Consider the following 15,409-nt stretch of genomic DNA (forward strand, 5'->3'; position numbering starts at 1 on the left):
GACATGAAAAATTTCTGTGCAAGAAGATGAGAGTTTTGGAGAATGCTAGTGAACATTTTCCTTTCCTTTTTCCACCAAAACGATGACTCAATTATTTCTTGGCTGTTAAGACAGTGATTTCCAGGATAGCTGAGAGCTATCCTGGAAAGCAAAGCTGTACCTGCAGCAAATGCTTTTCCTACGAGCTGTACTGACAGAGCCAGAGGTTTCACAATGTTCTTGTTCCGGGATGTGTCTTGAGTTCCACTTAAATTAATAGCAGAAGATGATTTTGCTGGACTGAATACCGAAGAATCTGAGAAAATAAGTTGTTTAAGTAAGTAATCATTAAAACAATCTATATACATGCGTATGTATATAATTTGTATTATATAAACAGTCACACACATTCATCTAAAGTCATCTATGCATATAATAATTTATAATGCATATAATAATTATTTTTACGCTCCTAAGAATTCACTATGTATTGGTATTTTTTAGGAGTCGTAACAACCATTTAACTGGGCGTTCCTACACAATATTATAATCTACTGAACCCATGATTGATTTCTTCCACAATATTTTGCATTCCATACACTCAAAAAAATATTTTAACTGTAGAAAGCACTATCTCACTGCTCCTCAAAATACTCCCATAGGATGGGCAAATAAACACTTATCCCATGTTACAGATGAGAAAGTGAAGAGAAGGAGGTACATGACTTGCTCCCAGCAAGCATAGGGAATAAGCACTGGAATAAGTTGTTTTAGAAGGTTGTGGAATCTCCATCACCTGCGAACAAGCTACTCAGTCTTTTATAGAAGTTTAGACATAGCTGAGCTTGACTTAAGGCAGAAAAAATATCAAATGTTGTAAGAAGGTTATCCTCCTTACAACACTACTATCTATAAGGCTATGAGAACTGTACATCCATTTATAAGTCTGGATAAGAAATGAAGAGTATCTGAGCCCATACTCTTGGAATGAATTAACAAACAGCAGTCCCTTAGAACACTTCACCAAGTCTGAAAAATATAAACCTCATTTTCTACCTGGATAAACTGAAGAACAAACCATAATTCTTGCCCAGCATAAAACTGTAAGTCAGAAACAGTTCCAAACCTCTCAGCATGTAGGCCCCTACGTTAACATTTAATAGCAGCAATTTACTTCAAGACAAATTCAATATTCGAATGACAATACACTGACAAATCCAAATTCTTTTAACTGGAGTGAAAGAATATTCACTCAGAGTCTGTCCAGAAAGTAGTCTGCAACAAGTAGGCAAAGTAGGCTAAGTTCACCTACAGATGTCCTAGTTAAAATAGCCGGGTAAAGAAAACAGAAGGCAAAGACCAACTTGATCTGCCAAATATATTCACCCTCAGGCCACACACCATTTGGTGAAGGAGAGTGGGGAGGAGAGTCTGCTTTGCCAGACAAAGTAACTGAGAGGGGAACACAGAAGTCTTTACTGCTGCTGCTCCACTAGAAAACCTTGTCTGCATTCACAGGAATTATTCTGAATGCTGAACAAAACAGAACACCAGGCCAGGGGCTTTGAAGAAAATCACTGATGTCTCGTTAAATATGATACAGCAAATATGTAGTGCTAAAGCTTTCCTCAAAGCAAACTGTCCAGTTGCCTAACGCCCCTTTTAACACCTGAATTGAAGTTTTCCCTTTCATGTGCCTGCTAAAATTGAATTTTTGATACTGTTCAAGATTTCAGCTATTTTTCATCGCCAGTTACCTCTTCTTTGCAACAGAACCGTATCTTCACACATCACCATGAAAGGTGAACCTGACACCTGTCTGCAATGTCATGGCCAACATCATACTGTCAACATTAACTGTGGCATTTCAGAATTCTTTTGTGTTCTAATTTCTATCATGAAATTACCATTTCAGTGCAGTACTCTGAGTGTGCCCATGACTCCCTACCTATAGGCATCTTCTAGAACTTGGAGGCCAAATCACTTTATAAAGGCAGAAACCAGAAACACTGACATAAGTTTACAAGGAAAAAACAGGTGTGAGTTGACAATAAAATAATTTCAGAAAGTGACTTGCTAAAAAGTAGTCCTGTTATAAAACAACCAAGAGGTTAACTCAAAGTACAAACAGCTGTTCAGAGCCTACGAGAGAAAAAGTCAGAACTCCATCATAGGTGGCACATGTCAGAATTCACACCACCAAAAAAAATGTGCTCTCCCCCCTTCTCCTGTTCACAGGGGATTCATATATACAAATGTGGCATTATCTTCACTAGAAGATAACAGCAGAAGACGAAAAGGTTTTGGCAACCATGACCTAAGAGTGCAAACAGTGACACAAAGAAACACCAAGTAGACTGAAAATCACAGCGAGTGATAAGGAAAAAGCAGTATATAAAAGGTGTATCTATTAACTTGGCAGGTACAATAGAAGACAAAGCTGTGTAAATATTGGATCACTTTTTGTTTCAAATAAATAGGTTCTCATGCATCTGCACAGTTCTCATGCCAGGATCTGGAAACCAAGGGATCATGCAATGAAATACAGATGTATTTAAACAGCACTCATTTAATTTTAATGGAAGTCTAAAGCATATCGTTTCCTAAACAGAAACAGGGGTGACCACCTGGGGAAAGTGTCTCTGAACATACTGATCAGTGATTACAATTTCATAAGAATGCATGTGTTCAGCTTTCTTTTGTTATTTCTTTTTAACATACTTTGAAAGTGGAAGAAGTGTTTTAACCATCTCTGTTTTGTATCTGCATTTCATACTCCCCTAGAGAAACATTTGTTCTGGTACAAACAATCAACCAACTTCAAGAACTAACAGAAAGTTTTCTCCTGTTTTTAATTTTTCAAGAAGTAGCACAGACAGACACGAAAACACGTAACAGCACAGATGGAGCTGCAATAAAGCAATGAGAAAAAAAAAAAGCTCAAAGAAAAGCACCTTGGTTATTTGCAATAAATAGATAAATGAAATTAAGATGCTGCTTCGTCAGCCAATAATTGATTTTTATAGTTTCACCTTGTTTAAATATACCATTAATAGCTTTATAGAACAGTTATAAGATGCATTTTAGCTCACATAACACAAAACCACTGTATGCGTATGGGGGAATTGCTATTCTAAGCACACCCTTGTGTGCAATAAAATTTAAATAAATAAATAAGCAAATAAATCAAAACTACCCCTCTAGCCTCAAAAGGAGATTACTTTTGGTTTTGAGACAAATAGCCTAGTCTATAGACTAAGTAAACACCTCCCTGGAAATGTGTAATTCAAGATTTTTGAGATCCACAAAATAAATGAAACCAACACAGGGAAGAACAGAATCAAATGAATTAATCAAAAGATCCTTTAACACTTTTTAATCAACTACTCCTATGAGGACTAAGCTAACCTTCAGCTTCACTTCTGTCCTAAATCTTTCACAAAGCAAATTTTGAAAGGCATCCTCCCTGCTGTAATCTGCACCTGGTTTGAGGTAAATACCCAGTTATTTGCAACATCCCTGAACCACCAGTACCTGAGGTAACTTACCACCCCCAATGGTTATCTTTATAGCACTTTCAGCTCCTACCTGTCTGAGTGAACCCTGATTTGTATCCATTAGCTGATCCACCCTCTGGGGTCGTGGACGGTGACACCGAAGGATTTGGTTTAGCAGAGAGGCTAACAGCAGATGATTGCCTGCTTCTACATTCTGCAAACGAAGCAGCTACAGTACATATTAACAAGGCCTGCCTTCCAGAAAGAAAGTTCAGCAACACGGTTGTGAAAGGCGACAAAATGTTAAAAGCAAAACATACAGCACGTACAACAAACAGCAGCAAATGGCAGCATTCAGTGAAAATATGGCTCTTGCATTTTAGTCAACTTTGTCTTCTAATTAACAAAACTTCCCTGGGGGCCACTCAGAGGGCCAGGCAAATACAGACCAGATGCTGCAAAATGGCAAGAGCCCTCAGTTTGCAGCTTCCAAGAGATCTGAAGATACTGGACATATCCCAGGAAACACTCAGCGACTTCTGTGGCACAACCTTTATACAAACCATCATATGTTGCCCTTTAAAAGGAGATATTGTGCTGATTCTTAGTATGCCTCCATAAAACCTTTGGGGAGATCTCAGCGCTTTGACTGTCTGGATGAAAACCGAGTTAAGGGAGGAGAAAGTCACCTTAAAAATCACACATTAATCCAGTTTTAAAACTGAGATCTAATCAGGTTTTGTTTGAAGAAAAGGGAGTGTTTAAAAGCATTTCTCTTCTTCTAATTAGACCTTTAATGTAAGTAATGGGTGGAGGGTTACCAGATGGATGGTAGCAGTAGGGCGATAGAGCATATCGAAAAAATGCCCATGAGGTCAATTTCTGGCCAACTTCCTAAACTTTCATGGGTCCTCAAAACACTTATAATCAGCATATAACCAAAAGTAACCCCAGTAACTGCCTCGTTACGCCTGACTGCATTTACCAGGCCAACCTCAACTGCATGAGCACAAGGGTGGGGTTTCAGGAAAAGGATTCCAAAAGTACATTAAGGTTTCCTTTTTCTGCATCTGGAACTTCACTACCAAATTAAATCTTCCTGTAGTTTTGTGTGAAAAATGCTGCTGAAATACACATTTACTCTAAAGCTGTAGTTAATTACACTTGTAACAGAGAAAAGCAGCTGAAGCCAGGATCCCTTTGAACCACTAACTGATACAATACTATAATCGCTCATACAGCTCAGTGATAACCATCTCTTTCTGGTGTCATGCTGCTATTCACATAAGGATGCGACTATTCAGATGTGTGTCAGTCCTCCTGTGGAGCTTCTCCTTTCCTCGCACCCTCCTCTCTGGAACAACAGGCACCAGATCAAATTGTCTTTACTGAGTGAGACCACAGCTGAGGAAGACAGCCTTTCTGCATATACACCATCTTAGTAGACAGTGAGTAGGTAAACCATTCCCTCCTTGAGTCTTTGCATGGCTCTAGCTCCAAAAGCCTGCATCCACCAGTAACAGGCCCCATGGCTACCTTTCCTTTTAGTCACAAACGTAATCTCTTTAGCACATAATATTGCACAGGCTGCTCCACTGGAGGCTAAGTCCAAGTGTAAAACACACTATAAATGGCAATAATATGCAAGATTTCTCCTCTTTCCCTGAGATCAGTGGCCTGAGCTTTCTTAATCTTATAGTGTGCTAGCTGTCCTCAGGCATTAGACATATTGAATTGCACCAGCTAAGATGAATGTGGAAAGCCAATGTTGGAGCCCTGGGTGTGAGTCATCTTGCTTCAGGCACAGAAAAGAATCAGTAGACTGAGCAACCTTATTTCTTCTACCAAGATGGCTGCACATCTTAAGATGGCCAGACTTAGGGCTTCTACTGAAAGTATGGGGAAATGGAGGAGGACTATTTACAATTGCATGGTTACTATTGAGACCTCTTTGGCAAAATCCAGACTTCAGTGAAATCAGTGCAATAATGAAAGTCATCTTCTACAGTTCCTTTTGATGCATACATTTACAACAGCAACTTTTAATTTTTCATTCAACATCACACTAATATAATAAAAATCCCATAAGTGAATGGGCATCTTTATTACCTTTCCAGCAAATAAGGGGTCCCTTTGACAGTACGCCTTGGGAGCTTCTTACTAGGTAGTACTTTAAGTGCTTCTGCTTCTTTGGCTGAGTGGTTAATTTCAGGTTGATATGATTAGAAAACTCTGTGAAGTACCGAAATCCTCTTTCTCCACAGCCTATACAATTCCCGGAAAATCCTGGAAGAATGAAGCAGAAGATATACACGGATTAAATGACTGGTAAGATCTGCACTATCACTTTTCTGAAACTTTTCCATCTTTCTAGATCTTATTAACTTATGCCAAAATCCTACCACCAATTTTCTACTTTACATGGTGTATAAAGGAATAACTACTTGGCAGGGGGAGAACTATGATCCCAAACTAGGAAATTTCCATGAGAAAAAAATATAATTCCATTTTTCTACATTTAAAAACCCATGAGCACCAAGCTGCATGCATCTCTTTCTCAAAACAGTGGCTAATCCACAGTAATAATTTCATGTGACTAAAATGAACCTTAATGTGTAATAAATTTTCACTGAGACTCATTTTTACAAAGCACTTTCCAAGAGAGCTGGACCTTACAAGCTTCTTAAAGTCTTAAAAGCAATCATTTGATGTCAAGATTTTCATGGCAAAAGTTAGGAGTGCTTCAGAATGTTGTTAAAGACCTACAACCTCTCATGAAAGTAACAGATTCAGGAACAAAGTCTGCTTTTCTGCAATGTTCCAACATGGTTTCAACAGAGTTGAGTTGAAGTCTGGAAGATAGGATCCAGACTGAGGATTGTAAGCACTCTTGATTTCCAGTGCCATTCACAACCATACTAATGGGAATGCTGTATACAGATGGCAGTGGTCTATCATCTCCTAGAACAAAGCACAGGGCATGTTCTGAAATGGGCCTGCCTTAAAATCCTTGTTGTTTGAATAAGCCCTCTACTATCTAATGCTCAACAATTAAACTCTTCTGGCTTACTTGCCACTCCACTCGTCTCTGAATTGCTTTCAACCCTTAATGAAGAAATACTTTATATTCTTTCTGGAACATGGGTAATTATTTATAATAGAGCTGGACAAATTAATACCAAGTAGAAATGCCTTAATTTTGTGGTTGTTTGGGTTTTTTTCCCCATTTACTGATCAGTTCAAGATCTCTAACGGAACCAATTTTCGTCCTCATGACTATCATTATTTTCAACAATGACAAGCACTGTGGAGAACACTGGTTCCTACACTCACCTGGCAACCAAATTTATAGTTTTATGAAAAAAAAAATTCAGTCCTTTTGACACAATGCATTTTCTGCAGAACTCCTATTAATTAGGCCATTATCTTTAGCCTTACTGTGCCTCATTATCATCTTTTACCACCATGCTGCTGAGGATTCCAAGAAGTAGATTATTTCACCCTATTTCTCATGGAACTAAATCTGTTCTCCTCTTCTGCCTTGCAACCCACAGGAACTATTGGTGCCTTTCCACAGCTGTCGGAAACAGTCATCAGGGTCTCACAGAGCTACCAAGCCAATTCTCTCCCCACAGGTACTAGTCACACACATAGAGACATTTAAATATATGACATGAGCAATGTCAGAGCAGAGATGTGAGTCACTAGGCTCATTATGAAACTATACCAGAAATAGTAGATGGACACAAAGCTGAGGGCTGGGGGGAAGAAGGCTTACCAACAAAGCCCAGTAGTACCGCATTTAATCAGACTAAATACCATCTGTCTGTCTATCAGATAGTTCTTATTGATCAGTTCTTGACACCTCACCTGATCAGTGGGGGAGAAACTCCTCTGAGGATGACAGTACAGACCAGATAATCCCATGAGCCCACATTTCCAACTGTACCCAGCAAGGGCATGTCACCCCACAGCTCCTATCTAACTCAGGTCAGTGGGATTTCTGCCTTAGGTGCAAGGGTTTACAGTGTTTAGTAGCATGTTAAATAGATTTAAGGGAGAAACAATGTTAAAGCACATAAGTACAAAAATTAGGTGTTTTCAACAGTTATGCTAAACATTGCTGCTCTGGACCAGAATTTGAGCAGTACGGTTAAATCAGGGTATTTATGTTTTATTGTAATTTTTTCCCTGTTGAAAGGTCTTTCTGAATATATGCTAGGCAGCATGATGACTGGAGGGAGAAATGAGACAGCAAATTCAAAACAGGCTAAAGGAGCCAAAATATACTAAATCACTTTTACTAGCCTGTTAAAATATGCACCAGTTGTGAGCCAGCAGGAAACCTAAGTGCACATATGGCTGTCTTCAATCACCAAGTAGCATTCTTGTATTAAAATTTTAAAGCTCATAAATGTAACCAATTATGACGTAAATGTGGGGGTTTTTTCCCCACACACACATTAGATTTTGGAGAAGTATTAGATTTTGAGAAGCAAACTGCCCTCAGAGCTCCTATTGAGAACAATGTTCCTGGTGGAGCCAAGGGCAGAGTTTGTCCCTTAATCCACAGAAAAATAGATAGCTCATCTTCAGTCGTAGCATGAGCAGATTTCTTCTTAAATGAAAATGCTGTAAGCATCAGTAAAGAGTACGTGAATAGTTCACATTTAGATTGCCAGGGCTACAATTGACTTCTGCCTACACAGAAATCACCAAGCTTTGATTGCAGTTAATTGTGGAATCAAAGACTTGTTTTAAAATGGGCTTTTAAGGCAGGTTCAGCTACAGATCTAAATTTAATAAAAACAAGCCTCTTCTCAACATATTTCTAACTGAAGGTCATTGGCTGAAATGACTTCAGATAATTCTGAACTGACCTTTTTCTCTGAATTATTATGGCTTGAAGAAAAAAAAATATCTTACCTAAAAGTGCATTTTTTCCATGATCATCTGGCAAAAACCGCTTGTCAACAGCGCAGACTAGAATGTGCTCAGGAAGGTTGGGAGATTTGGCTCCTACTAACAGGAAGCCTGCTGGGATATCAATTTGCTCCATGCACAGAGATACTAACCGTAAATCCTTGCCTGCTTGACAAAAACCTACAAAACAAACCCAAACAAATGATAAATCTTCAGAAGATTTAATTTCATTTTCTTCTTTTTATCAGTTACAGAAGTAAATGGGGCTTCACAACCTGATGTTGTAACTGGGGGGTTTAATATGCCCTTTTCATGGGAAAGAGGAAATTGAGATAGTATCTCACCAGATTCACTAGCTCAGAGTTTCAGACACAACAGATAGCATTATTTTAAAGAGATCCTGAAGACATTCAAGCTGAGGAAAGATGTAAGTCTATAAAGACCAGACATCAAATGGCTCAGAAACTTAATTTTTCAACAAGCATTCAAAACAAGAAAAAAAGCTTGTGATTGTATAACAGAAAACAGACCTTAAAACATGCAAAAGAGTATTATTTCTTTGCCAAATTTCAGTTCACAGTTTTTTCAAGATAACCAATTTTGTCTTTTTTGTTTGTAACAGGCTGGCATCTGTACACAAACATCACTAAGTAATACAAAGGAATGATAAAAATTGATGACTGAAGTTTAGTACTGCCTACTAAAGGAAAAATATTTTAGAATCTCTTTTTTAACTTGTCTGTACATTTTAGGAATTCCAGCAAGTAGAAAATTAATTCTCTGGTTTTAGAGATGTACATCATGTTTTCTGTAAGTTTCCAACTCTCTCTTGAAGTCTCAATGGACTGCATGACTTAGAGTCTCTGGTTAGGTTTTTTCCTATTCAAATACACATATGCACACAAAATAAGAACATAACCTTGGTTCTTGTGCTATTGGTCAATGTAGGGCTAAAGCCAGCAGCAGAAGTCAGCAAAACCAGAGACTGAAGTGAGCTGTTACTGTTCCATGTCCTGCAGCAAGTACGTGGCAGGCTGAGACACACAAAAAAGCACGGCCAGGCACTGCAGTGGCAAACCTGGGATCTCAGCACTCAAGGTGAGCACTAAGCATCCATGGTGGAGATTTTCAAAGGCCTGGCTGGGACAGCTTAGAGCAATTAAGGAACCTCTGGAGGTCCAGCTGGTCCAACCTTTTGCTCAAAACAAAGCCAGCTTCAAAGTTTTATTCTTTTGACTAAGTAAATTAACAACATTGTAAGACCCTTCCCTTAGCTCCAACAATGGACTTACAGGGATCAAAATCACCTGATACTTTTTGTACAGCTCCACGATGTTATTTTCAGTGAGTAATTTGTACTTTCAAGCAAGGAAACAACAGGTGTGGGAGAAAGCAACAGTCATGTGGCTTCCTCCACAGGAAAGGATACGATCACATCAGGCTTTATGACTTCCCTTAGGCAGAAGTTAATGAAAGCACTACCAAGTTTTATGAAGAACCAGACTCTTATGTTGTGTTCCCCTCCAATTCTCACTTCTCCAGCTGCAAGATCAGTGCGCCACAGTCTGGCCTTATACATCTCCCAGCAGCTGAGCCCCCCACCCCCATTTCAGAATATCCAAAGACATCCTACATTTATCCATTGACCATCTCTCTTTTGCTACAACCACAGAAATACCATAACATAGACAGCACATGCATGGATCTGCATGAATCAATATTTCAAAGTAAAGAAAATCATAATCACACTAATCAACATTTCTGTTAAAAAACATACCAAACTAAATTTGAAGTTAGTGTAATACCCGTTAAGACTTCAGCTATTAATGTATATAACTTACACTCAATCTAAAATGTTATTCAAGTAGTCCATAGTTGCTACAGAAATTGTAAGAGGAAAAAAAAAATCAAACCACTGGAGAAAGACACTGACTGAGCAGGTGGAAATACAACACGATCACAGCTTAACCAAGAGCCACCTCAACCATTATTAACATACGCGTCCTCACCCTTGTACTAAAACCCATGGTTTAAAGCTTCAGCAAAAGTGGTGAAAGTTGTTTCTTGTTTTATCTCAAAGCTGTACCAGGCAAAGAGCATGCACAAAGTGGAATGCATGGAATCAGCTAGCATGAACTTCCGGGCAAGCAGCGGCTTGCTGAAAACAGGGCCTGATACAGGCTCAGTCTTGTGCCCACACCCACACTGCTGCACCAGTTCTTGGATGAATAGTTTGTTCAGTTATTCAGTCAGCTCAGTTTCAGCAACAGCTCATTTGAACTGAAAGCTCACTTGGATTAGACCCTCACACACACCTTCCAGCCAGTGAACTAAAATTAAGTGACTTAAGTTTCTATTTACCAATCAGTGGACTATAACAATAATTGACCAATAAAAAGTTACACATTAAAATTTATTCTTTTCTGATTAGATGCATTTTCAGTTTAGTATATTAAACTCTTTAAAGTGTATTCCTTGGAAACACACTGACCCTAACCGAATGGAAGGCTAAGTACCAGGTGAAGTATTATCTAGACTTTTTAATGTAATTTAGAAACATTGCAGATAGATCTAGAAACAAAACTCCCTTACATTCAAAACAGAATTTACTTATTCAAATGCTCATGCTATTTGGGTATCACATCTAGAATTTTCAAAAGTGGCCTTAAATATTTAGGCATTCAGGGAAACCTGAGTAGCTGACGAGCTTAGAAAATACCACTCTACATCTAGATCTAAAACAGAAAAATTCCCCACTGCTGACAATGCCGGCAAACAGGAAATCTGTAGCCAAGGATTATGAAACAGCAAGTGCTGTAAGATCTTAAAACAGATTTAAACCTGTACATTCACACAATTACTCTTTAGCCTTGTCTCTACCTAAAAATTTTCAGGTAATGCCCAGAAGCACAAATGGTGACCAGTAAGAGGCTTTTGAAATAATTGTTAGCAACAGCAATACTAGGACACCAAAGAGAGCAGGATTCTTGTTGTCAACATCGTTAACAGTTTTGTTTCGATACAGACTTGCTTTCAGAAAGAGCATACAACATTGAGACGAAAGCAAAGACTTGGATATTATCCAGGTTAGAAGCAAAATAACTTCAGCTACACTTGGAGCAGCTGCAAATCACCAATCTGCATGAGTCCCCTGGGCAGGAGGTACAAGAAAAACACCATAACATCTTAACAAGTTTATAAGCATTATCAGTAACATCTTAGTAGTACCCATGCATCAGTACCCTTAGCAGATACTGATGTATCTCAGTCTATTATCATGGGCACCAGCAGCCTCTTACCTGAGAAACTGTTGATCTGAATATTAGTATTTCCTGCCATTTAGGATATATAGGAGTATACTATAGAAATGCTACATCCTGCCTAATCTGGAAATAATACCTAAGATTTATCCCCTGAATTGTCTCAGATCACTACATGTTCCCCTTCTTCCTCCACAACCTCCTCTTGCATCCTCCTCTGCTTTGGCTGGCGACATCTCTGGATCAGATACTGGCCAGCACATGCCTCTGTAATGTTCAGGCTGTGTTAGAGAAGAGCTATAATTACTTTTCTACCCCCGGGGACATTAGTCTGGGGACTCTGATGTCATCCAACCAGCTCCTGAAAATCACAGGTCTTGCCAACATTCTCTACCTTGAGGATCAGTATCTCTCTGTCAAAAACAGCAGAAAGCAGCCATCAGGTTCCCAACAGACAGGCAGTAGAGCTCACAGGCATCTGCTGAAACCTCGTTTCCTCAGAGAGGGAGACAAGTAACAGGGCTGGTACTAAAGGGCTTCCTCAGGCTCCCCTAGAGCGGAACAGAAAGGGATCCCAGTGGGTGGGCAGCAAGAAGGCGCAGCACAGACAGACCCGCAGAGCCTCCGGGGGCTTTTCTCTTATTTAGTCAACAGCAGCAAGAAGAGAGGCAAGGAGGGCTGCGGGGCTTGGCCGGGGACGGCTGGGGCTCCCTTCCCTGAGGAGATATGGAGAGAATGCCAACCTGCTTCTGAGCGGTGTAGCTCTTGAATTTTCCCTTAAAGACATGCAGATGGTATACTCAAGAGCCCTTCATTATCCTTCTTTCCCTTGGCTTTCAGGGTTACAAATCACTCTTCTACTTTTAAGTTCCTGCTGCTTTTTAGAACTTAACGAGAAAGTTCCACCCAAGAAATACTGATTTGGCAGCACGTAACTGGTTGTGGGGAGAGGAAGGAGGGATTCATCCCCTTCTCTCACTTTCTTTTTCCAGGTAGCAAGAGACACAGAGAGTCCAATCTTACTTTCTTTCCTATTTTGCAAGACTTTGCATTGATATTATGAGTTAACTATTTCCACATTAGGAAAGACAAGACATGATGTCTCTGCACAAGCAGAACTTGTGCTGCCCATGCTTAAGACTTAGAACATGCAAAATCCATTACATTTCATAGCTATTCATTTATAATTGAGCTTGCACCTAATTCTCTGTCAAGCAGCACTAACAGATACAACTCGTGAGAAAAAAGAATAGCACTTCAGTGTCACATTTACCTGTGTACCTTGTATAGACCTCTAACTACGAAGAGGAGAAAACTCTCAAGCCACTAAAATGAAACAAGTTCTCTTCACAAAATTGTTCACCAATACATAATTATAAAAAGAAAATGCACAGAGCTGAGCTGTTCCATTAAAAATAATCATCTTCCCACAGGATCTCGGCTTTGTTTTAAATAAAGATCAGGCACTTACATTGTGATTAGAGATTTACAAATACCAAGAGCAGTCACACACACACACAAAAACAGAATACTGAGTAGCTTTAACTGACATTATCTGCATTTCTTTGCAAGGAAATTCATTAATTTTTGCTTCTGAGAAGCATTCTTCAACATCACTGCATTGAAATTAATCCAGTCAAGTCTCCCTGAAAATGAAAATGTATTCCCAGAACTGTTAACACCTAAAGTGCTGGAATCTTCTTAAAAATGAAACCTGTATATATTTTACCTTTCCGCGCAAGTAAGAAGTAGTGTTAATGTGGGGTACCAGGCCCTTGTTGTACTGCAGTAAATGAGGTATTTGCATAAGGAATTAGCTTCCAAGAATTACATATGAATTACCGGTCACTGTCACTTGCTATTGTAACTTCACAGTAACTGATCAGGTGTTAAGTACCTGATTACCTAATTGCTTTTGAAACTACTTTGGCCCTTCTTTAAGCATCAGGTAAATTGAGGATTTACGAACAAAAGAAAGGTGCTACTATTGTGTTTCCCACAACTTGCAGAAAATCCTATTCCACAAATTAGAAACAAACTTTTAAAGCTACAGCAAACAAATGGTTCAGAACTGCTTCTTGTATTATTGTGTTGCCTACCTGAGGTACCTGTATGAAAATGAAGAATTATTTTTCTTGAAACCTTATTTTCATGGAAGGTGCTAAGTTAGTTATAAAAGTTCGTGTTGAGCAGCAAAAAAAGAAAAAAAAAAAAAGAAAAGCCTCTGAAAATAAATGAATCGCCTATGACAAATAGTAAGGATCAATAGCAAACGCAGTTGCTTTTTCCAATGGGCTAATAGGGAAGTGATCTAGTACTATGGCCAGCTGACAAGACACAGCCAACAAACTGTTACTTGTGAGGCACTGATTTTTTTCACCAATGAATAAAGGCATCAAGATCTACTTTTTCTGCGTCCATGTGACTGACAATTCAGCCATCTGAATAAAGAACAAGTCACCACAGAAAATGATATGATGATTATGGCACACATCCTGAATTCAGGAAAAGCAAACAGTATAGATATTTTAAAAGGGAAAAAGTTTTCACGCCATCTTTGTTAAAAGGTGGGAGACAGGTTTTACAGCAAGTGGAGCTATGAACTGCAGGTTCTAGTACCAATATTCTGCTCTTGGATAAGCAATTAAATATGTGCTTAGGTTGAAGTATTCAAACACACAGTGACTTCAGTTACTCTATCAGTAATCTTCAACATTTTCTTAATGTTACTTATCTTTGTAATTAAATAACTAAAGGGATGTAAACAAAACAAAAGGCAGCAATCCTGTGTTCATCTCTGGAAGAGCATATTAATAAGATGAAAGATGAACTATCAGATTAACGTCTTGCTGAGATGAGGTCTGCAGCGTGAATGTTTGGGAACCTGGGTGTTTTAAAACTGTCCTAACAGATCATTAGCAGTATTTAAAAAAACGTTTTGTATCTGGAAAAGGAAAGGAGAATACCACTTTTCTTATAAATCAGTTCCTTCAGAACAACGCTAGAGAACATGGAAGGGTTTGCATGTGGATGGAGGGTCACCTCTCAAGCAAATACACAGACGTTTATCTGAAAGCTCACAACTAATATTTTTGTCTGGACGTGCAAGTGCAACCAGGAATCGCTAGAATGTGTGTATGAGTCTGAGAAAGATCTCCTGATGTCATATAGAAAGCTATTTCACAATCATATACATGGTGGCCTTGGAGCCAGATAAGGTTTCCGTCCTACTCCTGCTACTGGCAGGCTGGCCCAGAACTGTGACACCAGCAATTAAAGAACACTAAAGCTTTAACCTGAATGCACTCATAAAGATTTTATGCATCCATTACACTTCTGCAGGGCCCTGTTGGCACGACCAGCATTTCTCCCTCCTTATTTTCTTTCAGCCTTTATACATTTGAAAGGCATAGTCCATCTCAGCTTTTGTCCTGGTAGGCAAAGAGCCTCATTAGATAGAACTTCTTCCTCTTACCATCCTGTTGGTTCTCTGCATCCTGCTCAATTTATTTTACATTTCTTTAACAGAAGTGATCAGAACTGCTCCTGTGCTCCACAGTAGCTTGATACAGGATTTACTGATACTTGTCCTCAATAGAGAATACCTTCCTAGGAAAACCTAATGTTATACTTTCTCCTTCTCTCCTCCTACCAATTTACTAGCTTCCAAAGGACAGCAAACACACTTCTGTGTGAAAAACAAATTCTCCCAACAATATTCCCCAGCTTCCCATAATCCAGGCTTTATAT

At 39.0% G+C, this 15,409-nt stretch overlaps 1 protein-coding gene across 11 annotated transcripts in view; it reads right to left on the reverse strand.

The window, feature by feature from the left end:
* Positions 1-15,409, reverse strand: part of GREB1L (GREB1 like retinoic acid receptor coactivator) — a 136,930-nt gene that overhangs the window by 43,687 nt on the left and 77,834 nt on the right. For 5 of the 11 annotated variants that reach the window (XM_061448684.1, XM_061448687.1, XM_061448686.1 and 2 more), the window contains 4 exons: positions 8,403-8,579; positions 5,586-5,762; positions 3,568-3,705; positions 161-295 (listed from right to left, as the gene is read on the reverse strand). In XM_061448684.1, coding sequence (XP_061304668.1) covers positions 161-295; positions 3,568-3,705; positions 5,586-5,762; positions 8,403-8,579 — 627 coding nt within the window. Of the gene's footprint in view, positions 1-160; positions 296-1,380; positions 1,968-3,567; positions 3,706-5,585; positions 5,763-8,402; positions 8,580-15,409 lie in introns of those variants that run through there. The other 6 variants (XM_061448691.1, XM_061448690.1, XM_061448689.1 and 3 more) reach the window with 3 other exon arrangements.

Source organism: Pezoporus flaviventris, unplaced genomic scaffold (genome assembly GCF_033815535.1).
Source record: "Pezoporus flaviventris isolate CSIRO_AGI_PZ_B2104156 unplaced genomic scaffold, CSIRO_AGI_Pfla_v1 ptg000007l, whole genome shotgun sequence".
Taxonomy (NCBI): Eukaryota; Metazoa; Chordata; class Aves; order Psittaciformes; family Psittacidae; genus Pezoporus; species Pezoporus flaviventris.